This window comes from Equus przewalskii, chromosome 10, assembly GCF_037783145.1.
Source record: "Equus przewalskii isolate Varuska chromosome 10, EquPr2, whole genome shotgun sequence".
Classification (NCBI taxonomy): Eukaryota; Metazoa; Chordata; class Mammalia; order Perissodactyla; family Equidae; genus Equus; species Equus przewalskii.
Genome location: NC_091840.1, coordinates 50565832 through 50591691, shown reverse-complemented (window position 1 = coordinate 50591691; position 25860 = coordinate 50565832). Strand labels below are relative to the sequence as shown.

General features: G+C 46.2%; 1 protein-coding gene across 3 annotated transcripts in view; it reads right to left on the bottom strand.

Annotated features, from left to right (window-relative positions):
* Positions 1-25860, bottom strand: part of DNAH2 (dynein axonemal heavy chain 2) — a 105757-nt gene that overhangs the window by 50969 nt on the left and 28928 nt on the right. For all 3 annotated transcript variants that reach the window (XR_011523634.1, XM_070563230.1, XM_070563231.1), the window contains 25 exons: positions 16971-17117; positions 16013-16169; positions 15532-15771; positions 15055-15243; positions 14709-14856; positions 13755-13947; positions 12145-12345; positions 11903-12059; positions 11368-11542; positions 10767-10930; positions 9513-9674; positions 9306-9409; positions 8134-8290; positions 7901-7983; positions 7614-7794; positions 7097-7235; positions 4732-4949; positions 4369-4470; positions 3904-4029; positions 3221-3331; positions 2723-2911; positions 2187-2290; positions 1898-2087; positions 1218-1398; positions 118-245 (listed from right to left, as the gene is read on the bottom strand). Coding sequence is in view for 2 of the 3 variants with exons in the window: in XM_070563230.1 (XP_070419331.1) it covers positions 118-245; positions 1218-1398; positions 1898-2087; positions 2187-2290; positions 2723-2911; positions 3221-3331; positions 3904-4029; positions 4369-4470; positions 4732-4949; positions 7097-7235; positions 7614-7794; positions 7901-7983; positions 8134-8290; positions 9306-9409; positions 9513-9674; positions 10767-10930; positions 11368-11542; positions 11903-12059; positions 12145-12345; positions 13755-13947; positions 14709-14856; positions 15055-15243; positions 15532-15771; positions 16013-16169; positions 16971-17117 (3946 nt within the window). In the remaining variant the exon portion in view is untranslated. The remainder of the gene's footprint in view (positions 1-117; positions 246-1217; positions 1399-1897; positions 2088-2186; positions 2291-2722; positions 2912-3220; positions 3332-3903; positions 4030-4368; positions 4471-4731; positions 4950-7096; positions 7236-7613; positions 7795-7900; positions 7984-8133; positions 8291-9305; positions 9410-9512; positions 9675-10766; positions 10931-11367; positions 11543-11902; positions 12060-12144; positions 12346-13754; positions 13948-14708; positions 14857-15054; positions 15244-15531; positions 15772-16012; positions 16170-16970; positions 17118-25860) is intronic.

The following is a 25860-nucleotide window of genomic DNA, read 5'->3' as shown; positions in this document are numbered from 1 at the left end:
ACAGTCTACATTCCTTGTAGGAGAAGCCGACTGTGAGGCCTTCACGGGGTTCCTCTGTCCAGGGAATAATGATGAAAGGAAAATAAAATAATTAGAGAAAAGAGATTATCAGAATACCTTGCAGTTGCCAAAGCCCTCCCCAAAGAGAATGATTTCTGCAATAAGAGTAGAGTCAGGCACCACCATGGCAATTGGACGGAACATGGATTTAAGGTTATCAGGAAGCTCCGTGCGACCAGCATAGCCTGGAAAACAGCACCATTTATTTAGATCCATACTGCTTCTAAGGACCCACTTCCCAATCAGTCCCATTTTCCCGAACCCTAGTTCCATCCCTCTCTCCCCAAATCCAACCCCAAGATCTCTTCCCTTCTCATCTCAGCCCTGGCTCTTCCCATACCACTTTGCTCTTCTTCCCTAGCTCTGGTCCTTTCCTTACTTTCTGTGTGGTCTTGTTTCAAACTCAAATCGCAGAGCTGTCAATGTCCCATTTCTCCAAAGTTCTGTGTATAACTCACGTCAGTCCTATTTTCTTTTTTTTTGTTTTGTTTTGGTGAGGAAGATTGGCCCTGAGCTAACATCTGTTGCCAATCTTCCTCTTTTTGTCTGAGGAACATTGTCCCTGAGCTAACATCTGTTCCAGTCTTCCTCTATTTTGCGTATGGCTTGATGAGTGGAGGATCTGAACCTGTGAACCCCAGGCAGCAAAAGCAGAGTGCACCAACTTAACCACTACGCCACCAGGCTGGCCCCTCACATCAGTCCTAATAGAAATCACAGCTGTTTCTCTGATTCTTTCAGTACCTAAACTTTTCCTGTGTTCTCCTAGACCCTTCCCCCAGAGCTGTTCCTAGGGAACAGCAATGAGAGACCCAAGGACCTGCACTTTGGGAGGATTCTCCCATTCTGCAAAAGGGATGGCAGATAGCCCAGGACTCTGGGAGCTGGCCCAATGGGAGAAGAGAGCTAAGTACCTCAAAAGACTAGGGCCACATAAATACACACAAGCAGTTATTAATCCCCTTAGAGAATAGTAAGATTGCCTCCCCTTCTCCCAGAAAGTTGTATGTTTATCCTTCTCTCACACTTTGTTGTCTTAGCCACATTTCACTTGGCTAAATACACTGGCCTGGAAGGCGGAAGGGGAGGACGCACAGCTATTTGCCCTGGACACCCAGTTATGCCCTCAGGAGCCCCATCGATTCCCTGGCCCTTACCAGGATTCATGGTGATGAAGATCCCACAGGACCACACCAGATTTATTTCAAAGCCCTCAAAAAAGAAGCGGGTGAGGCTGGCAGCCAGGGCGGATAGGATCGACAGGATCTGCTGGGCCACCACCGACAGCACCTCGATGTTGATGCGGTTAAACTCATCGAAGCAGCCCCAGGCCCCCGTCTGTAGGGAGGGAGGCAGCGTCTCTGGGAGCAATAGGAATACTCCCAGATTGGGAAAAACTAGAAACTCTGACTAACATATCCTTCCTGAAACGTTTTGATAGGTGTGGCGGCCTCCAAAACGTGGCAGGGGGCAGTGGGGGGAGGAGCTGGCGTAGCACTGTTGTAGTTTCTGGCCAGAACTTTGCATTGCACAATCTGGGGGAATGCTAAAAAAGGTGTGAGCTGGAGAGACTGTGGATGGGAACTTGTGAGCACTGAGTGCCTACTATGCACCAGTTCACATGCATTATCTTATTTAATCCTTGTGTAATCTTCTGATAGGCAAATAAGCAAAGTGAAGCTCAGGGAGGTGCAGGGACTTTCTCAATCGTAAAAACTAACTGGGGAAATGAAATGTTCTAAGTTACAAAGCACTGAACCAGATTTGGGTTTCAGATGATTCTCTGGGACTAAAAGATATTTAAGGGGCCTCTGGAACAGGGTGGCGGGACACTGACCTGGGCCAGCCCTGAGTACATTCGGCCCATGGACTTATAGTCCAGGCCCTCGGAGCAGTTGACCACGATGACATATAAGCCAAGGGCCTTGCCCAGGTCCTTCACAGTCTCAGTCTTTCCTGTGCCAGCTGGACCTTTGGGAGAGCCCCCTCGATGCAGGTGCAATGCTGTGGTCAGTGTCATGTAACACCTGAGAATTGAGGACAGGACTCAAGTCAGACTCCTGGAAGCTTTCACTCAGCATTCTCGGCCCCCAGCCCAACCACCTTGTTCATCCCTAACAGCCGACCTGTCTGTCAGGGGAGTGATGACAAGCCGGCCAGAGTTACCCAGGTACTCATAACCATACTGGAACTGTGTGTTGGTCTGGCGGATCATACAGTCATCGAGATCCTGGAGGAACAGAGCAGAGTAAGAGAGGAGTGGGCCTGGAGGAAGAGATAGAGCCGGGACAATGACGGGGAGTAGGGGTGGAGGCGGAAGAGGGTTGCAGTTAGATTAGGGGTTCAGTTTAGAGTTCAAAGCAGGGAAGGGTTTACGGCAAGACGGAAGATGGGTTTCATACAGCACGTCCACCCCAATCCATGGCAGCAGCTGCCCGGAGTCTTTCTGAGTCCTGGTAAAGTGACACCTATAGCACTGACTGGAAAAATGATTTGCCACTCCCGATTTAGGAGATTTGAGATAGAGTTAAGAACTGGATCAGGGTACTGTGATAGGACTAAAGGGTGGGTTAGGAAATTATTGTACTTAGAGAGCATGAGTTTAATTAAAGCATTAGGATTGGCTTTAGGGTACGAGAGTGGGGAGCTGGCCCATTTGCACCTTCTCCCAGTAGAAGCGCAGTTGGCTGATCCAGTCAAAAGAATTGACATCCATGAGGCCACTCTTATAAAGCTTCTCCAACACATCCCGGGCATGAATTTCTATCGTCACCAGAGCTACGATTTTAAGCCGCATAATCTTGGTCAAGTTCCCCCTGATAGCTTCTGAATACTTATTCAGTATTGACACCTGTGGAACAGGGTGGTAGGAAAGAGCGTGGATGGAGCGACACAACCAAATCCTAATCACGCCTCAGCCCAGCCTAACACAACTTTCAGGCCCAATGCTAATCCCAACGCCACTGTAACTCCTGACCCCTAATATCAGCACAAGAAAATGTACTTCTAGTCCATCCAATCTTTCCTCACCGGAATTCTACCTAAAGCCCCCACATTCTGATCCTTGCCCACCAGCTCATCTCTAATTCTGACTCCAATTTATCACCTCCTTCCCTCCAACTCTAATTCCAGGACTATCCCATATTGTAGAGTTCCCCACCTGCTTCTTCTTCATGACCTTGAGGATTTTCTTGTCTCCCCGTTCCTTAGCTGTCAGCAGGCACTTGGTGACATCAGCCGTCCACTGGATCTGACTGGCAGTGATCACCACCTGAGGCACATGTGGAGGTTGTATTCTAAAGCCCTGAACTCTGGCCACCCACACAGCCCAGCTCCCAAATCCCAGCTTCCTCCAGGACCAGGTACACTCCTCTCTCAATATGTCTAGTCTGCTCTGAAGGATGAGGCACAGGCCTGAGGTCAGGGGCTAGGGGTCCGGCATGCAGGGTTCCAGGGCCACAGCCCAGAATAGTGAACAAGAAACCTGCATGTGAGACTCAAGATTCTGTCTTTACATATGCTGCTCCCCTTCAGCTCTTTCTTTCTTTTTTTTTTTTTTGGTTTGAGGAAGATTAGCCCTGAGCTAACATCTGCTGCCAGTTCTTCTCTTTTTGCTGAGGAAGGATGGCCCTGAGCTAACATCCATTTCCATCTTCCTCTACTTTATATGTGGGACACCTACCACAGCATGGCGTGCCAAGCGGTGCCATGTCCGCACCTGGGATCTGAACTGGTGAACCCCAGGCCGCCGAAGCAGAACATGCGCACTTAACCGCATGTGCCACTGGGCCGGCCCCCAGCTCTGTCTTTCTTGTTCCCTCATTTCTATTGACCCCAGCTCACCTGGCCAGCCCACTCCTTCACCCATTTGTCTCTCTTGTTAAGAAACTTCTTGAGGGCCAGGCGGCAGTTTCGGAGAAGGTCTCGTAGGGTCACCTTCATGGTCCGCTCCACATCACCAAGCCAAGACTGGAGGGAGGCGAGAGAACAGGATGGCTCAGCCTCAGGGCCAGAGACAAGAGTCCCAGGGGGAAGGTGTTTAGGAAACAGGACTTCAGGACTTTGGGCCCAAGAGAAAAGCAGTAATGGGGCAGCAGCCAGCTTGGGTCCCTGAGGAAATGGAGGCGAGGGGGCAGATTGTCTGACTTCCAGATTCAGAGTAGAGGTTAGAGTTCTCAGGAATGGCAGATGGGAGGGCAAAAAGCGACTAATGGCCCCTCATAGAGGTGTTCTCTCCTCACAGAGCCAAGCAAACTTTCTAATAGGAAGAAGAGTCAGCTTGATTCTTGGATCCTTGCCACAACTCACCTCCACAGGCCCTTCTAAAAGTACTGAGTGGAGGAAATCAATGTACTCGCCGTCACCTGAGAACATTCCCACAGCTTCCCATTTGCTGCTGGGTCCCCCGACCTGTAGAAACAAGAAGCTATTACTGGCCTCGCCTGCCCACTCCAGGTATTCACCTAGAAGGTATCTGAGCCCTTCAAGGGTAATTCTTGCTTCTCTGCCCTCCCCTCAATATCACCAATTCTAAAAAGTTCTATCCCAGACAATTCAGAATCATTAATATGCCTCTTCTGGTGGGAGAGCATGGTCCCCTCCAAGGCCTTAAATCTCTCACATCACCATCCCACCTCTGCCCTCCATCCCGTCATGGCCACTTCTATTGACCTTCTGCATTCTCAGCAATTTGATATTGTCAAAGCATTTTTTAAGGTGTGGCTGCACAGCCTCTGGATTGCGGGATTGGCCCAGAATCTCCAGGAGGTCATCATTGGACAAGAAGTAGAAGCGGGGGAAAATATGGCGCTTGGTCTCTAAATACATATCCAGAGACTTCTGAATGTCTTCTAGAATTGTGTTCATTTCTATCAATTTGTCCAGGAGGCCTAGGAAGAAGAGCAATGAATGACATTTGATGGCCCTTTTACCATTGCCCTGAGTAGATCTAGAATCTCCAACTGTCTCCATTTTGCCAGTTCTTGAATGTTGGGGTACGGATTGCCATAATGGTTTTTGGAAGCAGAGAAGTGTCCCCAGTCATTCTATCATGCTTATCCCATTCTCTTCATTAATTCATTATTAAGTATTCATTATATGATATTACATATGTTATACATTATGCATTAGTTATATATCATATATGATTCCATTAATGTAACTACATTTCCCATCAGTCTTTGGAAAGTCCCATTCCACTGAAGATCTTGGGGCTCTGCCAGTCATCCCAAGAGCTTCTGACAATTAGAGATTGTTCTGCACATACAGAATCCAACAGGTTAAATCATTAGATTTAACTACTATCACAGGCACACGATGAAAGAGGTCTGCTGCAACCACTGGGGCTGCCAGTGTCCCTGGTGATACAGCAAAAAGAGCACTAGACTGAGAGGCAGAAGACGGCCGTTCACATTATAGCTCTTTCACTTATTAGCATGTCAATTAACCTCGGTGAGCTTTCCCCTCTTTGTAAAATGGTCATAAGATCCACCTCAAAGAACAAGTCGAGATATTAAATAAAATGTGTCCACATTTGTAGGTTCTTGATAATCTTAGTTTCCTCCAAGACTTAGGTTTTGACTGGTTTATGCCCTTGTCTTCCCAGTTTCTACTTTTTGAAGAAAGTACAGGTGTCCTGGAGTCTGAACTCTGAGGTGACCCTCAGGCCTGCAAGTTCAGAGTCTACGGGCTGTCAGAGCCTCTGAGTGACTCCTGTGTGGCCCCTGGAGACCACAGGGAGACACAGTAGCAGTGGACAAGATGGCTTTGTTCTGTGTGATCAACAAAGGGATAGCTGTTTTTATGGCTTTGCTTATAAATTGTCACAAAATGTAGTTTTGTCAATTGTCTCAAATATTATTTCTTTTTTTTTTTAAAGATTTTATTTTTTCCTTTTTCTCCCCAAAGCCCCCCAGTACATAGTTGTATATTCTTCGTTGTGGGTCCTTCTAGTTGTAGCATGTGGGACGCTGCCTCAGCGTGGTTTGATGAGCAGTGCCATGTCCGCGCCCAGGATTTGAACCAACGAAACACTGGGCCGCCTGCAGCGGAGCGCACAGACTTAACCACTCGGCCACGGGGCCAGCCCTCAAATATTATTTCTAAAAAATGCATATTGTCACTCAACTTTGCATAACCTAATACTTACATTTTACCAGAATAATTAAAATTATGTTTTTTTGATGTGTATACTCAGAGTTCTTGGGAAAATAAAGAATCATTAGATGTGCCCTAGGCAAAATAAAGAAGTCCTCCGTACCCGCTGCCAGGACCCGTCTCCTCAGGACACACGCTATAGGTGCCCATCGCCAAACCTGACCTCCCGATTCTTCTCCCCAAGCTGCCACAAGCAAGCAGGACTCACTATGTGTACATCACTCCCCATCCTACCCCATCCCCGTGCTCACCAAAATGTCTACAATAAAAACTAGTTAATCTGATAAACCAATTAAAATCAAGGTAATAATAACAAGAGCTAATAGAACCAAGGGTTTACTCTGTGCCATTTAATGTGAAAAGTGCTTTCTTTGCATTATCTCATTTGCCTGCATTATCTTATTGAATGAACCAGCTACAGAAGAACGAGCCCTCCGTGAGGCCTTCTTGAGGCACAGTGCTATTAAGTGAGCACTAAATTTATGCCAGCCACTGTACTGAGTGTTAAATACTCCCTTATAATCCTTACAAAAGCCCTGAGAACTAGCTATCATTAATGCCCCTACTACAGGTGAGGAAACAGTAGCATGAAGGAAGCAGGCTGCCCCAGAGCACGCAGTCAGGACGACATGAGTCAGATTTTAAATTCAAGCCTGTCTGATTCCATATCCCATTCTCTTAACCACTGTACTGTACTGCGCTCAAATATTTGTTGAATTTAATTTACGACTGAACTATTATTTAATGCTTGGAAGAGGTGATGGTACGAAAGCCAGGTACAATAGTCAGTCTTTCAGTAAATGAAGCATGTGGCCATGACCTCACATATACATAGCACCAACTGAGGCTGCGTCAGGGCAGGAGGCCATGGAGCTCCAACCTGGATAATGGGTGCTCCGGAGAGCATTGCTGTCCTTGTTCATCCGGTCCATGATGGATTTCCAGTTGCTGTTGACCTGGTCAAATAAAGTGGATTCATTGGGCAGCTGCTTGCGGATGTCCTCCCCCAGGAAGATATTCTGAAAGGCCAAGAACTGGAGTGAGAGGCTGTTTCTCATACTCTCCACACTCTGCCCCTATTCCTAGATCAATAATGACAGGTGAGTAGAAGATAAGGAGCATTAGAATCAAAGGGCAAGATGCCCAAGTTCTAGAAGGAAAGTTGGGGTTGGGAGGCCAGGCACCTGGGTCCAAGAAGAAAATGGAAGAAGAACAAAGTCTTTTCAGGGAGGAATCTGAATAGGAGAGGTAATAATTGTCAGATGCTTGGGTCCTAGATGAAGAATGGCTTTAGAAAGGTGAGAAAATGAGGCTGACAACAGGGCAAATATCTAGGTCCTACTGAAATAAAGGAGTAAAAACAGGATGTAGGAAGAGCTCAGGCAGTGAATCCTGACCTCTAGGTACATCCACTGACGCTGCACTGTGAGCATCATCTCAATAACTTCCAAAATGAGGGAGAGGCAGCGTTCCCAGTGGTCCACATCCTTCTCAAAGGCCTTGACAAAACGAGATGCCTTCATGGTAGACAGAGCCACCTGGTTATCTTCCAGTGCCTGGAATACTTCTTCTGTACCTCTGGGGTAGAAGGTGTCAAAATCATGGTCCATCTTCATCTGCGAAGCCCCGGGCCCACTCCACAGCCCAGGTCGCACAGCCCTCCCCTCTTCTAGACCCTCTTTACCTGAGTCGGTGATAGCCCTTATCCTTGTAGGGTACTATATCCAGTTGAATCACATCCCAGGTCTTGGCAATGTTCTGTAATGCCTATGGAAAGAAATTGCGGACAGAGCAATCAGCTGTTCAGTCTCCAAGGGAAACAGGAGCTGGGAGGGGCCATGAGATGATGAAAAGCTGGAAACCTTTGCTGCAGGAGGTGTAGGAAATGGGGCAGTATGGGAGAGGATTCTGTCATACCAACTCTATGGCCAGCTCTTTGGTTGCTGAGGCAGAGATCTCCCCAATTTTCTCCACATGCTGATCCATCCCAAGTTGCACAATCTGCTCCAAGGTGAAGCTTTCAGATTCCTGATCAAACTCCCGTTGGATCTCATTCCTGACCTGATCCCAGTGCCTGCAGCCAGCGACAGAAGGTCAGATCAGGAGGCCAGACACCAGGGCCTGCTGGAAAGTATCAGCGTCACTCCCAGGCTTTCTCCCATTGGGGCATGATGATTCCAAGTATTTACTAATTCACGATTCAACACGTATATACTAGACAGGCTCTAACCTACAGTCTTAGGCACTTTGGAGAATACAGAGATTGAGTTGGCTTTCTTGGAGAGTGAGTTAAGATGGATTATTTCAGGTTTACTATAGATTATGTGCTGGGCTAAGTGCTTTACATAAAATATGTCATTTAATTCTCACAACCACTCTATAAATGAGGAATTATTGTGATTCCATTTATAGGTGAAGGAACAGGCTTAGAGAGGTTAAATAGCTTAAGCAAATAAAGTGGTTAGATTATTCTTAATCACATAATACTTAAAGGTGAGGCATTGCCAGAAACATTACACTGGAGGCAATGCAAAAGAAGTAAAATTATTTCCTCCTAAATGGATGGATAGATAATTATTAAAACACCATTTATAAAATAGTTTATTCTATCCTCAATGGTTTCAAAGTCCTCTTCAACATGTAATTAAATTCCAGATGCGTTAAAAGAGTTAAACTTGAAAAACAAAATTATAAAGTATTAGAAGAAAGTACAGAGAGAATGCATTTATAACTCTGGGGTAGGGGAGGTATTCTTAAACAAGGCAGAAAACAAAACCCATAAAGCAATAAAGTTATACTTTTGGCGTCATCAAAATAAAAGCTTTTGTATGACAGAAGACACAAAGCTTTGCCATGACAGACAACATAAAGTGAGGGGGGACACTGGGGAAGGAGGCAGAGAAGGCTGGAAACCCAGGACAGTGCGAGAAACAGAGGATGGTGACAGCTCTTGTGAAGGCTTCTTCAAGGCGTGTGTTTGTGGACAGAGGGGCAGAGGGAGCTATGAAAGCTGTGGAGGGGAGAACTGAAAGAACCAGGTGACGGCAGAGGTCGGAGGGTGACCTCCAGGAGGGGAGGAGCAGCCTCACCTCTCTCTCAGGGCGGGGTTTCGCAGGTCCGAGATGAGAGGCATGGTCCTCTTGAACTGTTCTATTTTGGAACGAGTGGTTTCAATAATTTCCCAGTTTCGGTCCTGAGCAAAAATGAGAGGCATCAGAAGGCCTGACAACCCTCCCTGCGTGGTCCTCCTTCCTTAATCAGCTTGTCTTCGGCCCCCCACCCGCTCCCCCACACACCTTATACTCTTTGGCTAGTCTTACGAGGCGACGAAACAAGCCATGGGCCATGGTCTCCATGGCCTCTGTCTGCAGGGTCAGGAACCGGCCAGTCTTCCACTGGTTCCAGTTCTCCTCCCAGTCCCGTGTGATCTCCCAGACTTGCTGGAGTGCATCCAGCTCCTTCATGGCAGAGAGCAGAAAGATGCGTTAAGTCATCGACTCTTGCCCTCTTCCTCCCTGACAAACACTCAGGTCCTTTGCTCCTCTCATTCTGAGAAGCTTTTCCCTCCAGGCAATAGAGCTGCCTGCTCAGCTCACATTTTTTCTCCGCTCTCTTGCCTTAAGAGCTCCTCAACTAAGAAGCACATGAAAATATCCTCAACGACATTAGTCAGTAGGGACATGCAATCAAAACCACGGTGAGATACTTCACACCCACTAGGATGGCTAGAACCAAAAGAAAAAAAAAAGCAAAGGAAAATAAGTGTTGGCAAGGTTGTGGAGAAATAGGAACCCTCGTTCACTGATGGTGGGAGTGTAAAATGGTCCAGCTGCTGTGGAAAATAGCTTGCTGATTTCCTCAAAAAGTTAAACATAGAATTACCATATGATCCAACAATTCCACTCCTACGTACACACCCACAAGAATTGGGAACAGGGATTCAAACAAATACAAGTACACGCATATTCATAGCTGCACTACTCACAATAGCCAAAAGGTGGGAACAACCCAGTCCATCAACTGGTTAACAGATAAACAAAATGTGCTAAATCCATGCAATGGAATATTATTCAGCCATAAAAAGGAGTGAAGCACTGATATATGCTACAACATGGATGAACCTTGACAACACTATGCAAAGTGAAAGAAGCCAGCCACAAAAGGCCACATATCATATGATTCCCATTTATATGAAATGTTCAGAATAGGCAGATCCATATACACAGAAAATAGATTAGTGGTTGACAGGGGCTGGGGGCAGAGGGGATGGAGAATGACTGCTAATGGGTATAGGGTTTCTTTTTGGGGTGATATAAATGTTTTGGAACTAGAGATGATGGTTACACAACATCGTGGATGTACTAAATGCCACTGAATTGTTCACCTTAAAACAGTTATTTTGTTACCTGAATTTTACCTCAATTTTTTTAAAAAGATCCTTGTGCACCCATTTTCCTCGTCCCAGCTGTTTTTCCAGGCCCTTGGGACCCATTCTCCCATCCCCTGCCCCCTATCCTTGGTTACCACGAGGGCGTCGCTCAGCACACCACCTTCTCCAGGTTCTGCAGGTCCTTGGAGACTGGCTGCTCGATCTTGAAGATGCCCAAGTTGGAGCGGAGAGTGTTCTCTTCTTCTCGCATGGCATTCAGCATGGCCCGCACCTGTGCGATCTGCTCTAGAGCGGCCTGGTGTCCCACGTTACTGGTGAAGGGGCCTGTGGGAAATCCAAGAAGCAGCTCAGATTCCTGTTCGAGGCCATGGTCCCCTGAAAGGACCATCACGGCTCTCCTACCTGTCTGTGGGTAAATCTCACTTCTCCCTTCACACGAGAGAGGGAAGGGACGGGAAATAAGAGGGAATGCATTGAAAGAATGATGGTTAATCTTAGCAGAAACTGCGAAATATGGCTCAAGAATCAGAAACAGGGACATGGGAAGTCAGTATAAGAAAACTGGAAATGTGAGCTGGGCTGCTGCGTTCCAACCCAAAATCAGCACCAACAGGTATGTCACTGAGAAAGCGCTACAGCTCTTTCCTTCCCCAGCACCGTCCCTCCTCCGCTCACCCTGCACACACCTCCTGGGGACTTAGGCTTTGAAAGACTGGGTCAAAACAAAGGTAAAGAAGGGGGCGAGGTTGAGAAAGGGAAACCTTTGGCTTCAAATTCTTCCAGAAGATTATGTGCTTTCTTCTTGAAGTCATCGGCTGAGTGAATAAGGCCTGTCTTGAATTTCTCCTTGTGTTTCTTCAGCATTTGCTCGCTGTCCAACAGAGTTTGTTGGAAGATGACCCACTCCCCATTGAGACTGTCCAGCAACTCCAGTACCTGGGGACATCAAAGACAGGAGGATGACCCACGAGCAGGAGGTCTGTCCTTCTCACCAATGCTTTTAAGGACTCTCCTGATCCTCCAGACCAGAGTCTGCGGCCAAGTTCTACACCCAACGAGACCCAAAGAAATCAAGCCCTGAGTTGCTGACCTAAAAGAAATCCATAAGCTGACTCGAAATATCATGTGAGTTCACTTTGGCTCCCGAGGCTTTTGAATCTTGTGCCTTCTCCGCCCTCACTTCTCAGCTCTCCCTCCCAATAGCCTAAGGGTCTACAACATGGGGTGTCAGCTTCCCCACAATCTGCTGCTGGAACCGGGCCCAGACTGGGCGGACCAAACACCGCTGGAACTCACACTGTCCTGAACTGGCACCTCATACTTCTCAAGAATGGCAAATTGCTCGTGTATGGGAGGGATCTGGGTCTCCAGGTTGGGCAACTCATGCTGCAGGGTGTCCATGAGTTGCAAACTGACGCCCAGTTCCTCCAGCGTCTGGGGAGGGCGGCTGATTCTGAAGGCAGGCAAAGAGAGTGCTGGTAAGCGGAAAGGACAGCACCTGCCCTCCCCATACCTGAGCCAGGTGCCCAAGCCCATACTTCTCCGAGTTCTCCTTCAGGTAGGTGTGCAGCTCCAGGAGGCGCTTGGCTGCCATCTCCTTGAGCAGGGTCGTGAACTTGTTCTGCCACTCATTGCAATGCTGCACCAGCGAGAACTTGAGGTGCGAGCAGTCCAGCAGCACGAACTGGATGTTGAGGACCGTCTCCTCCTTCTGCACATTATTAGCAACCTCCGTGTAGCTGAAAGGGCCCACATCCCCGCTAGGATGGTTTTTTTCCTTGCAGACGTGCCCACTGGGGCTCAGCTTCTCATTTCCTACCATCCAGACCTGTGCACAGCTCTAAGTATCCTTCTACCCCCAGGTGCCTCCCATTTCAATCCACCCCAGGCATATAGCCATCATCGTGTCATTTTCCCGACCACTGCCTACAAGATAGCAGTCAGACTCCTTGGTCTGGCATTCAAGGCTTTAGAGTCACACAGATCTGGGTTGAGTTCACACTGTGCTGCACACTAGCTCTGTGACCTCAGGCAGGTTATTAACTGTTCTGTGCCTCAATTTCCTCACCTGCAACATCGTGATGATAATAGAACCGACCTCACGAGGTTGCTGAGAGAATTGTCTGCTGTATGTAACCCCTTTCCCTACTTCCTTTCCTGCACCTGTGTTCTAGACCACAGTACTCACTATTTGGTGAATGTGCTCATGTGTTCCCATCTTTACGCCTTATGCGATTTTCTCTAGCTGGAAGGCCCTCCCACTGCCCACCTCGGCCTGTTGAAATCCTACCCATGCCGTAAAGCCCAGTCTGAAAGTCACTCCCTTCATTCAGGTCCTCCTTTTCCTAATGTCCCTGACTGGAAATCCTCTCCTTCCACCGAGCTGCCCCGGACCCTTGAACACCCTAACCATGGCACTTCTCCCACCGAAGCTGGTGTGATAATAAGATGCGTTAGCATGGTGCTTCAGAATTGACTTCCACGCGTATTTAGTAATCTCACAGCCTTACAAGGGAGGTAGTATAGCATCTCTTTCTCAGAAAACTGAGGCCCAGAGAATACAAGTCACTTGCCTAAGGTTAGGCAGCTAGTCAGCAGTGGAACTGGGACTTCAGCCCTTCTCAAGACGCCACGGCCACTGCTCTTCCAGCAATACTTTGATCTCGCCCGTTACATTCTAGCCCTCGAGAGGGAAAAACTTGCTCATCTCTTTTTGTTATTCCTCCTGACCCACAGGACGATGGTGTTTATTGAATGAATGAATGAATGGAGGACAAACAGATGGGAGTTCAGATCAGAATTTAAGAATCTTCTTCAGTTTAATTCCAATCTGCTTTCTTACGATGAAAGTGTTCACTTTTCTCATCTTCCAGATCCCTAGCCTTTCTTCTTTCCTATCAGAGCCTTGCTGTACTCCCCACCAAGACTGCTTTTCCCCTAAATCTTGTCCAGCTCTTATCTGATCTCTACCCCTTGAGAAACAAAGGCCCAATGCCCTAGGTCCTGTTCTTTTCCTATAGTTAAGGACGCACATTTTCTGCACCACCCCCTACCCCCAACCGTCCTTCCCAAGTCTCTATGCCTGGACCTCCCCCTGCGATTCTGTTCCTCTTAGAGACAGACTTTCACATCCACCTTCACTCCTTACCGCGCAATGTCTGCATCGAAAGAAGAAACAGGGGGGTTGAGGCGCTGATAGCGGCGAATAAAAGAGTCCTTGTTGATCTCCCAGATCTCACGGTACATATCCCAGGTCTTGAGGTAGTTCTGTAGCAGGCTTGCATTGTTGGTCATCCCGCTGCTGATCTGCGCCTGGATCTTCTTGATGTCCTCATCTCGCTCTTAAGACCCAGCAAAATGCTTCTCACTAACTTCCATCCCAACCCAGACTGCAGCCTTGCCCCTGGCCACTGCCCCAGACCCTCCACTCCAACACCACCTCCCCAAAGAGAGAGACGGCTCAAACAAGAGCATTAGGGGCCGGCCCCGTGGCCGAGTGGTTAAGTTCATGCGCTCTGCTTCGGCAGCCCATGGTTTCGCTGGTTCCAATCCTGGGCGCTGACATGGCACAGCGCTCAGGCCACATTGAGGTGGCATCCCACATGACACAACTAGAAGGACCCACAACTAAAGATTCACAACTATGTACTGAGGGGCTTTGGTGAGAAAAAGGAAAAATAAAATCTTTAAAAATTAATTAATTAATTTAATTTAATTTAATTCTGAATCTTTAAAAAAAAAAAAAAAGAGCATTAGAAAATAAAGGAGGAGGTGGAAAGTAAAAGCATGACTCCAATCCGCAGGATTTGAACATCTCATCTTTTGGTCTAGGCATCTTATATCCCAGCCCCAGTCCCAGACTTGTCCTTCCTAATCTCCCACCCCAAATCCCAAATCCCTTGAGCATTAGTCACCTCATCTCGACTCGCATTCCTGCCCTTACTCCCTTCCCCAATCTGGCCCCCTGACTTGGGTTTCCCACCAGTCATGGAGATGACCGGCCCAGTAGGTCTGGGAACAGCACTGGTCTCTCCCCCTAGCTCCACCCATTCCTAAGCCTCTGATACCTCTGCACCTGATGCCCTCCCCATTGACCACTCACCCACAATTGTATGGATGGGGTCACGATGAAACTTGCACTTGATGAGAATTTCAGGGAGGTGGCGGAAGACAGAGATGGTGGAGAAGAGGCAGTTGCCAATATCATTAACCACATTTGCCAAAGTCTGCAGAGTGGGTGAGAATTCCACCTGTGGGAACACAGAGGTGAGGGCCTTAGCACAGGCCATGGAGGAGTCAAGCCTCAGGACTGGTAAGGCTGAACACCTCAGAACCAGGCCTGGAGGCCATAGGATAGAGTCAAGGCCAAGGGCCTAGTTTAAGGATTGAGGGAAATTCGCAAGTAAAGTATGATAGTTTTGGGGTGTTGGGGGCAAAGTGGTCCCTACCTGTGCCACACCTCCCTGCATGTCATTCTGCAAAATGACAAGGACTCGGAAGAGTGGATTTGGGGTGGTCTTTCCATCCCCGTTGATGGCCTTGGACAGTTCCAGCAGTGACCACTTCACATTCAGGCGCAAGGCATCCTCCATCATGTGGTCCAACCGAATCGTGTACAGCAGCCACTGCTGCTGAATCTGGTGGGAAGAGATGGGGAAAAGAACCCCTCAGGGAAGATAGGGCAGGTCCTGGGAAATGAGAACCAGCCAATGCGATAGGCAACAAGCTGGCTCAATAGAAAGGCAGGACGCTGAGTCCTGAAGGAAAAAGATTTGATAAACTGAAGGTTGGGTGAATCCAAGACAAAAGCAGGATGTTTGAGAAGCACACACCGGGGGAAGACGGGAAAGACCAAGAGAATGGTCTGATGGGACCAGGGGACGGCGGACTGCCCAACCACAAAGCCCTGATCACAGGACCCCTACCTCAGGGCCATCATTCTTGAAGACTTCATAGGAGTTGGTCATAATGACCACCACATCCTGGTGCAGGCTCATCAATTTCTGCTGCACAGCTGCTCGGTGCTCTCTTTGGTCCTCCTCAAATTCCAGGTCCCTGTACACCCGTTTGCCACTAATGCGTACCAGCAGCGTCTCTGATATCTCCTGGGCTCGCCAACCAATGGTCAGAGTGGACGCCTTGAATTCATTCACAATTGCCTGCACCTGGAGTCAGGCCCCCCCCATGGAGGGTTGTTTCAGCTTGGGAAGAGACCCTCTGGGCCTAGTTCTATCCTCCCATTTGTCCTCTAGCTAGAACTGCTGATTAAAAAAAAGTCCTTCCTCAAGCATACTTTCACACTACTCCTGGTCTCTCCACCGCTACCCAGGACTGAAGTATCCATTACCCATGCACCAGGTTTTCACTCAGCCTTGTAGACCTTTAGGGTTAGTGACCACGGCCCACCTTGCTGGCATGGATGCGGCACTCTGTGATGAAGAAGGCGCTGGCCCCCTTCAAGGCCCAGTGCAGTTTCTTGAGTCCAGGGTGGATCTTCTTATCCAGGAATCGGATTCGTTCTTTGAACAGGGCCTGCTCATCTGGGGACAGCATGGCAATAATCCTGTGTATGAGAGAAGACTGGTGGCCGGTGGGGACAAGCTCGGCAGACCTCTCCTCCACACCAGGACACTTGGTGGAGAAATCTGAAAGTTCACGATTCTAGACTAGTGCTTTCCAACTAAACTTTCTGCGACAATGGAAATGTCATACAATTTGTGCTGTCCAATATGGTAGCCACTAGCCACATGTGGCTGTGGGGCATTTGAAATGCAGCCTGTGCAAATAAGCAATGAATTTCTAAAATTTATTTAACTTCAATTAATTAATTAAAATAGAAAGAGCCACATGTACCTCGTGGCACCATATGGGATAGTGCAGTATTACACACCCAAACAAGATTGCTGGTTCTACCCCTTGGACTTTAACTGGGCTGAGAAAGGTCCTCAACCCAGAGCAAAGCCTAACTCCAGAAAGGAGTACCAAGGGAGTTAAGAGAAGGGGTACCAGCCTGGCCTTGGTTCAATGACTCTGATGTTATTCCATGCCCATAATCCTGATATATGCCACCCAGTTTCATTCCTGGAGACGTGACCCAGGCCTACAACAGATATACATGGTCCGGGTGCCCTGTGGGGTGGGAGGGGAGCTGGTTGTTTTTGCTCTCTACCCTAAGGCAGAAGACAAAACTGCAAGGGGCAGGAATCACCGTCGGGCCACAGGAGTATGGGAAACTATTTTTTTTGAGATGGACTAAATCTAAAGGACAGAGACTGTAGGAAACGGATAACATCATGGGACAGAGCAGACAGAGAGGAGGCATGAATAGCAGACAGGAGGGCTGCAAGGCAGACCGGAGCCCCACCGATTGTAGTCTCGAGCAACAAGTAGCAGATTTTCACGAAGGATGCGCAGGTCCTCAGCTCGTTCAGCTACATTCACCACATAATGGGGTATCTCAAACAGCAGCCGCTCCCAGTACTCAATCTCCACAAAGAGAATCAGCAGGGACCTTGGGGAGAAAGAAAAGCAAAATAGCTGAGGAGGCTGCTCAAGGGCATAAACTAGAACCAACAATGGACCAAGGGGTGCGGGGCTCCCCAAATCACTAACAACAGTAAAGGGGGTTTCTGTTTAAGGCATAAGCCCCCAAATACAAGGACACAATAGAAAAATTTTGGAAGCTGAAAAGCAGATGTATAAGGAGCAAAATAGGAATCCTCAGCTGGTGATGGAGACAGATAAGGAGCTCTCTGAAGGCCCAGGGGCCAGTGGCTTCAAGTATCTCAGGAAAGGGGTGCAGGTGGGACTAGAACAGAAAGGCCAACTTAGGAAGTTTAGGAAGCAGCTCTCCCCATGGCCCCTCCCTCCTCTGCACAGGTAAGCAAGGCCCCTCCTCACCCCAGCATCCGACTGAAGGCTTCTCGTCTGGAGAAGGCAGTACAGAGACAACCAGGGTGTCTTTGGACTGGGGACCCCAGGCCCAGCTGAGGGAGAGAGTAATATTCTTGACACAAGGGGCATCAAGAGACCATGTGCACCCAGAATGTTCTTTTCCTTCTTTTCCCACCCAAAAACCAGCCCTCTGGCAGCTGGACCTACACTCTCAAGAAGGAAGTTGAAAGTTTTTTTCTGTGGCCTCTGACCAGCCCAAGAGGGAAAGTCCCAAGGATGATGACCTCAGAAGCCCCCTGAGAACAGCCCACCCGGATAAGCCTGCAGCGGACCTCATAGTTGAGAAGCCACTACCTGCCTGGCAGAGCTTCCAAGCAGCTTTCCAGCTCCTTCCCTTAAATAAGGCTAGACAACCAAGGACCACAAAATTCTGCTCTCGGTCCTTCCCAGCACAAAAGGTGGGAGGGAAAGCAAACAGAAAAAAACAACTCGAAGGGAGCAAGAGGGGACAGAGGCCGTGAGGAAGGAAGGAAGACTGCCTGCCCCAAACCAGAAAAACAAACACGACCGCCGCTCACATCCCCAGAGAGAGAACAGAAACAAAAGAGCATCCGTGAAACAAAAACAGGATGCTATACCAGAGAGCTCTGAAAGAGCTCCTGGAAGTCAAAACTGAGAGCAGAAAATTTAAAACCAAAAGAAAGATTAAAGTTGACAGAAATCTCTCAGAAAGCAGAGAAAAAGATACAAAGATGGAAGGCAGTGGGGATTTTGTACGAAAAAAAGGACAGAAAACTCCCCATTAATAACTTTTTTTATTGATTACATGTTGGAATGATAATATCTGGGAATATTGGGTTGAATATTAAAATTAATTTCACTTGTTCCTTTTTCCTTTATTTTTTTTTAAAGATTGACACCTGAGCTAACGACTGTTGCCAATCTTCTTTATTTTTTTAAAGATTTTATTTTTTCTTTTTCTCCCCAAAGACGCCCAGTACATAGTTGTATATTTTTTTCATTGTGGGTCCTTCTAGCTGTGGCATGTGGGACGCCACCTCAGCATGGCTTGATGAGCGGTGCCACGTCCACATCCAGGATTCGGACTGGTGAAACCCTGGGCCGCTGAAGCAGAGCGTGCAAACTTAACCACTTGGCCATGGCGCCGGCCCTCCTTTTTCCTTTATTAAATGAAATACCAGAAAATTGTGTATGTGGCCCTCATGTTAAGTGTCCCTTGCCACTCATCTCAGTGACCTTCTTCCCTTCCCAGCTGCTACTCCCCTGCCACACACTAGAACTTGTGACCTTTACAACTTGCCCACCTCTGAGGTACCCCACTCAGACACACCCCTCCATGAGCCCCTTCCTGCCCTCATCCCAGCACTTCTACTGAAGTCCTCGCAATCTACCTGTTCTTTGACCTCACTGGGGACCTTCAGGCCACTGAACCCCAGTCCTTTTTTCTGCCTATTCCCTCCCATCTCCGTTTCCTCCTCCACAGACCCTGCCGTCTGTCACTTTGCCTGCTCTCTTGCCAATCCTCACTCTCTTGCCTCATTCATTAGTCTGAGCCACCTGGCAATACCCCAACCTTGGCTAAATCTAGTGTCCTCCCTGCTGAGCCCCTGAGAAGGCAGCCGAGCGAAGCTGGAGAAGATGAGGTGACCTCACAGATTAGCACACCGTACATTCAAGGTCTCCCATCCCAAGCCGGCTCTCCTTGCTGCATTCCTGGGGTTTCCCCAATCTGTTCTCCCTCCTGTTCTCACAGTGACTGTTTGCAAATCCTCTCCTTCCTCAAACCTGGTCTCCCCCCAACCCCCTCTCTGCAGAAAGCCTCACCGCCTCCATCCCAGAAAGGCAGGAGCCATCCCGTGAGGACCCAGCCACTTCCTGCTATGAAACTTACAAGGTAGCTATCTCCACACCTATGATTTCTCCATTTATGGCAGAAGAGGCCTCCTCCCATCTAAGGTCTAACCCTCTTCCTGACCTCTCCGTTCTGATCGGGTTTCCTCCTGCTTTCTCAGATGCCATCTTCTCCGGCTCTCCTATATCCTCAACCTACCAGTTCCTTCCCATCAACATTTAAGTAAGGCCAAGTTTCTAAAATCTTACAAAAACAAAAACAAAAACCAGCCCTTCCTTGACGCCACATCCTGCTACAGATACCAGGCCCTGCTCCCCCTCACAGCCTCCCTTCTTTAGAATCGTCCTCGCAAATTCCCTTCATTTCCTGTCTTCCCGTTCCTCCATCCCCGAAGAGCTGCCCCCTCTTCACCTCTGAAACTGCTCTCCTCAAGCTCGCCCAGGACGTCTGGTGGCTGAACCGCCTCAGGCCTTATCCTCCCTGGGCTCTCTGCACGTCCCTGGGAAATTGCGTTCACCTGGGAGCTGGAGACGCAGCCAAGAGTCCGCCTCCCCTGCAGCTCCCGGAAATGCCGGCTCCCCACGGCTCTTCACACCCAACATGCTCCCTGGGAATCTCATCACTGCCCTGGCTTCAGCTGCCTTCCATAAGCTGACGACTCCCAGATCTACATGGCTACCCGAGCACTAGACGTGCACGCCCAGCGGTCTCCTAGCCTCTCTCCTTGGGTTGTCCCACAGGCCCTCAAACTCACTATGTCCGGAAACAACTCATCGTCCGCTCTGCACCCTTGGAGCGCCCGTCTCAGGGAACAGCTGCACCCCACCGCCTAAACCAGAGCCCCAAGTGCTCCCTCAGCCTCACTTTCCAACAGCCAACCAACTACCGACACCTTTGGGTTTTATAGTCAAAAGCGAAGTCCAAAATTCCGATCTCTCCAGGGCAGGTGTAGCTCAAGTTTGATGATAAAAGGCAACCGACATTGAGCTAAAGAGTGCACGATCCACCTAAAAGAGCAACTGCTCCAGGGTTCCAGGCAACTGTTGCCACGTGGGAATGCGGGCCCAGCACGACTGCATTGTCTGATTTTTCAAGAGAGGCCAGAACGTGGGTTTTTATGTATAATGTCCTGAATTTTAAGTGTTGCAACTAACTCAACTGAAAAATACTTATAAGTGGGTGGCTTCTGGACTGCTGGCAGTGTTCTTTCCTGGACCTGGGTGATAGTCGCAAAGGTGTTTATTTTATACGTATTAGTTAAATGAGCATGTAAGGTTTAAGTACTTCTCTGAGTGCCTGATACGTTTCATAATAAAAAATGCTTTTTAAAAGAAAAACCTAATTTAAACAATAAGATTATTTGTAAAAGTGACTGGGTACAAAATTCACTTACTGAAAATCAAAGTTTTCCAATATAAAAATTGTAACCAGTTAAACATTATTGTGGAGGAAAAGAGACCCATGATAATTAAAACAATAAAAATAAAACACCAAAAATAAACAAATTAACTAGAAATGTTTATATGTATATTATATATGTTTATATATTATAAAATTTCTTGTTAATTGGTTAATATATATGGAAAAATGACATGAACAAAAAACAGGGCTTAAATAAATTGAAAAAAATTGCTATTCTAGGATAGAAAGACTCATCTTAAAGATGTTCATTCTTCTTAAATCAACCTAGAAAGTGAACTCAATCCTTGTTCCTATAAAAATAGGAATGGCACTATTTTTAGAACTAAACGAAATTGATTCTAAAGTTCTTATGGGAAATAAATATTAAAAATATCCAGGAAAACTCTGAGAAAAGAGAGTAATGAGGACAATAATTGAAACAGTTTGGTTCCTGCACATGAATAGGCAGACATACCAGAACAAGAATAGTGAATCCCAAAACAGACATATATATACTTGGGAATTTGTTTTATTATAAAGACAGCAGTTCAATAAATGAGACTGGGTCACTTAGCTAGCCATCTGGGGATAAAAAATAAAAACAATTCAAGTTGCATCTGCACCTCTCTCCCTACATCAAAATAAATTTCAAATGGATCAAAGATCTAAATACAAAGAATAAAATCACAAAATACCAGAAGAAAATATGGAATATTTTAAAAATAAAAAATCTTGGGGCCAGCCCCATGGCTGAGTGGTTAAGTTCACACGCTCTACTTTGGCAGCCTAGGCTTTTGCTGGTTCGAATCCTGGGCACAGACATGGCACTGCTCATCAAGCCATGCTGAGGTGGCATCCCACATGCCACAGCTGGAAGGACCCACAACTAAGAGTACACAACTATGTGCCAGGGGCTTTGGGGAGAAAAAGGAAAAATAAAATATTTAAAAAATAATAAAATAAAATAAAAAATCTTGAATAAAATCACTTGAGTTTTTAAATCTGTGTGGTTTCTTCTCTTTTTTTCAATGAAATTGCAATTTTTTTTCCTGAGGAAGATTAGCCCTGAGCCAACATCTGTTGCCAATCTTCCTATTTGTGCTTGAGGAAGATTCGCCCTGAGCTAACATCTGTGCCAATCTTCCTCTATTCTGCATGTGGGTTGCCTCCACAGCATGTCTGCTAATGAGCGGTGTAGGTCTGCACCCAGGATCCAAACCCAGGCCACCAAAGTGGAGCACACGGAACTTAACCACTGGGCCATGGGGCCAGCCCCAAAATTACAATTTTTAATCATAGAGGATAAAAGCCCTATGACCTGAAGATGTTCCCATGAAACTCTGCATTCTGATTATTACTGAAATGTTATTTGGAAAGAATATTGAGGTGAAAATCCAGAATGTTTTGTGTCTATTCTACAGGCAAGCACTGAATTAACAATATAGGAGATAATATCACATTTCAAGTTTTGCAAAGGACCACATTTTCACCTTTATTGGAGAGGAATCTTCCAACAAAGAAAATTATTTTCACGTGCTCATTTATTTGTGACAGATGCTTTAAGACATTGTGGAAGAAGAAATGCCTTTTTTTCAAACCTTGAAGATCTCCACTAATGTGTTATTTTTGAAACTGTGTCAAAATTCTTCAACTGGATAAGCCTCTCTCAAATATGAATGAGCAGTGGATCACTAGACATTTAAGGAAAGCCTCCAAAGTAAAAGAGAGAGGCCAAAACAAAGGAAAATTATTTTCAGCCTAGAATTCCAAAACTAGCCAAATGCCCAACAAGCGGAGGGCAGAAAATAGTTGTCAATCATGAAAGAACTCAAAAAACTTATTTCCCATGCACCATTTCTTGGAAAGCTACTAAAGGATATGCTCCACCAAAACAAGGGCAAAAACCAAGAATAGGAAATCAAACAAGAAAAGAGGCTCAGGGAAGTCCTAGGGTGACACCTGTGTAGCCGGCCTCAAAACCAACCAGTTGGACTGAAGCAGGAGGACAGGGAGTTCCAGGAGGGATAACTCTAAGAAAAACATGAAACTGATAGCAACCTGACATATCAGGTAGTGAGGAAAAATATTATTCAAAAGGGTTTTATTGATTGGTCTGGAAGAATTAATGATAGTGAACAGTGTGCCAACTAAAATAGTGAGGTAATTATTAGTTCCAAAATAGCAAAATGTCATACAAGCAAGAACTATAGCAACAGAAAATTACTTGGCTCAGTAGTAAACAAAACTAACAAAGTCCTATTAAGATAAACACTGAATATTGATTTAACCAAAAACTGTGTTATAGCTATACTTGGAAGATGGAGGGGTGTGAATATCTATGGGAACATTTCTAGTAGCATAAACATATTCTCACATGTTCTTCAAACTGGAGGCCTTGAATTTGTCTCCCTAAACATCATGGCAAGTCCACTTGCTCACGTATGCTATCCAACATTGCACCAAAATGTTTCTTCACTTTCTCATCTTGACAAGATCCTCAAAATAACTTTAAGGCAAATAATCAAATTATAACTTGGGAGTTAACAGGATGAATTTGGATAATATCTTCCTGATGCTGAGCTGAAAACTCTATGAGGAACTTTTTTCACAGTGATGTTCAGTCTTTGCCAGAAGTTTGTCAATAAATTTCTGGAACGCAAATTTTACTTTATTGACGAATATAATTTCTAAAAATCTCAGTCTAGGGAACTATTTTAGTAAAATATTTTATAATTTACACTCAAACAGATGGTCAGGCAGTAGAGATAGGAAAGTGGAGCTGGCTTAGTTTAGAGCTGACAGCCCTGACTGAACTGGCCCGATGGAGAAGGCGCTCTATGATTGGGGGAAAAAAGGCAGGGAGAGGAAGACTTAGACACAAAGAACCAACAGACATCAGTGTCCCCTATCCTGCTCTAGGGAAATGCCACTCCACAGAGGCATCGGCTACATACATGGTGATAACACAACTCTTTTCAGCCAGGGTGTAGATGACATCTGGAATACGTTTGTGTTAAGTGCAATCTGTAAGGCTGGTCGGCCATAAAACATGGTAAAAGCCAATTTGGACTTCACAGTTCAAATATTTGGAATATAAGGTGGGATAACAAAACCCCTTGTGAGATAAGATAGGTGCTATTAGAGATTGGAAGGCTCCCAGAACTAAGGGAGAGTCAGGTACTTCTGAGGACAAGCAGGACATTTGAAAAGCCTGCTTGTTTCAGGATCTTATCTAGACCTTGAGCACAGAAAAGGAACCGTGATCAAGCTATCTGCACCTCCTTGGGGTGTTAACATGCCTTGGAAAAGCTGAAACTATCTTGGATTTCTTTACTGGTATGATGAGCCCAGGCTTTTCACAACCCTTCCCCGTGATCACGGGTTTTCCCCATACAGTATTTACTGGATTGAGGCAGTTTTATCTTAAAACCACAAAAATGTAAAGCAACTTATGACAGATCTTTCTAGAAAACAACTGCCAAAGGACAGGAACACCTCTTCTCTCTGGAAGAAGTGTGTAGCCATTGTTTGGGTTTCAGCTAAACCTGGGCCATAAATATTTGGCCCATCATTGCCTTGTGAAACTCTACTATAAAGATTATGCAAACGGTATTTTAGATAAATATCTAACATGTCCCTTGACAGGAGATGAGCACAGCAGACAGAAAAGTTGTCTCCTGAGTTTACCCTAACGAGACAGACACTAGGCTCCAACATCAGGCAAACACCCGCTGTGGAGGGAAGGGAACAAGGTGTAGGAAGCCCAGCTGAAACCCTCCAGGACAGAATACTCAGAAACCTTACGGAAACTGTACAACAACTTGTAAGTCCATCCACAGTGGGCCCAGTGATTAAATTCAAACGAGTACAGCCAGATACAGGACGCTGTTAGTCATGAAAAATAATTATGCACTTTTGTACATACAGAACGGAAAACCTCCCACACGTATTGTTAACCTTAAAAAAAGCAAGTTGCAAAAATACTGTTTATGATGTAATCTTGTTTTACGAGTGCAGTGTATATTTTTTATTACATGGTAATCATGGTTACCTCTGGGAGTGGGGCCATGTGCTGAATTTTCACTTTTTTCTTTATATACTTCTACGTCAAATTTTTTTTTACAGTGAGTATGCACTACTTTTGTAATTTAAAAATACTCAGTAAAGATTTTAAAAATTAGAGTAAAACAACCATATGAAATAGGAGGGGAAAAAAGAGTGATTAAAAAATATACCAAGGGGCCGGCCTGGTGGCACAGCAGTTAAGTTTGCATATTCCCTTTCAGCGGCCCGGGGTTCGCCAGTTTGGATCCCGGGTGTGGACATGGTGCCACTTGGCAAGCCATGCTGTGGTAGGCGTCCCACATATAAAGTAGAGGAAGATGGGCACAGATATTGGCTCAGGGCCAGTCTTCCTCAGCAAAAAGAGGAGGATTGGCAGCAGATGTTAGCTCAGGGCTAATCTTCCTCAAAAGAAAAAATATATATATACCAAATAATTAAGATTATCTTTGGGGGAATTTTTTTCTTCCTTCTACTTTTCTGCATTTTGTAAATTTTCTAAAATGATGAATAAATTTATAACGGGAAAATTAAATAAAACATTTTGAAAACACTTTGAATGTACATAACTGTAAATAGTATGCTACTATTTATATAAAAAAGGATACTTATGTAGATATACACTCTTATCTCAGGACTGTTATACAAGAAATTGGTAACTCTGACTCTTCAGAGAGAAACTAAGTCACCTGGGGACAGCAGTGGAAGAAGATTGTTCACTCTCTACTCTGGTGTAACTTTTGAATTTTATGACCTGTACACGTATTACCTCTTCTAAAAGGTTAAAATGTTTTAAAAATTAAACCTATTTTGAAAATACTATGTTCACCAATTTTGAGGAGCTTTTTTTTTTTTTTTTGGTGAAGAAGACTGGCCCTGAGCTACCATCTGTTGCCACTCTTCCTCTTTTTTTTTTAAAGATTTTATTTTTCCTTTTTCTCCCCAAAACCCCCTGGTACATAGTTGTATATCTTTAGTTGTGGGTCCTTCTAGTTGTGGCATGTGGGACACCACCTCAGCATGG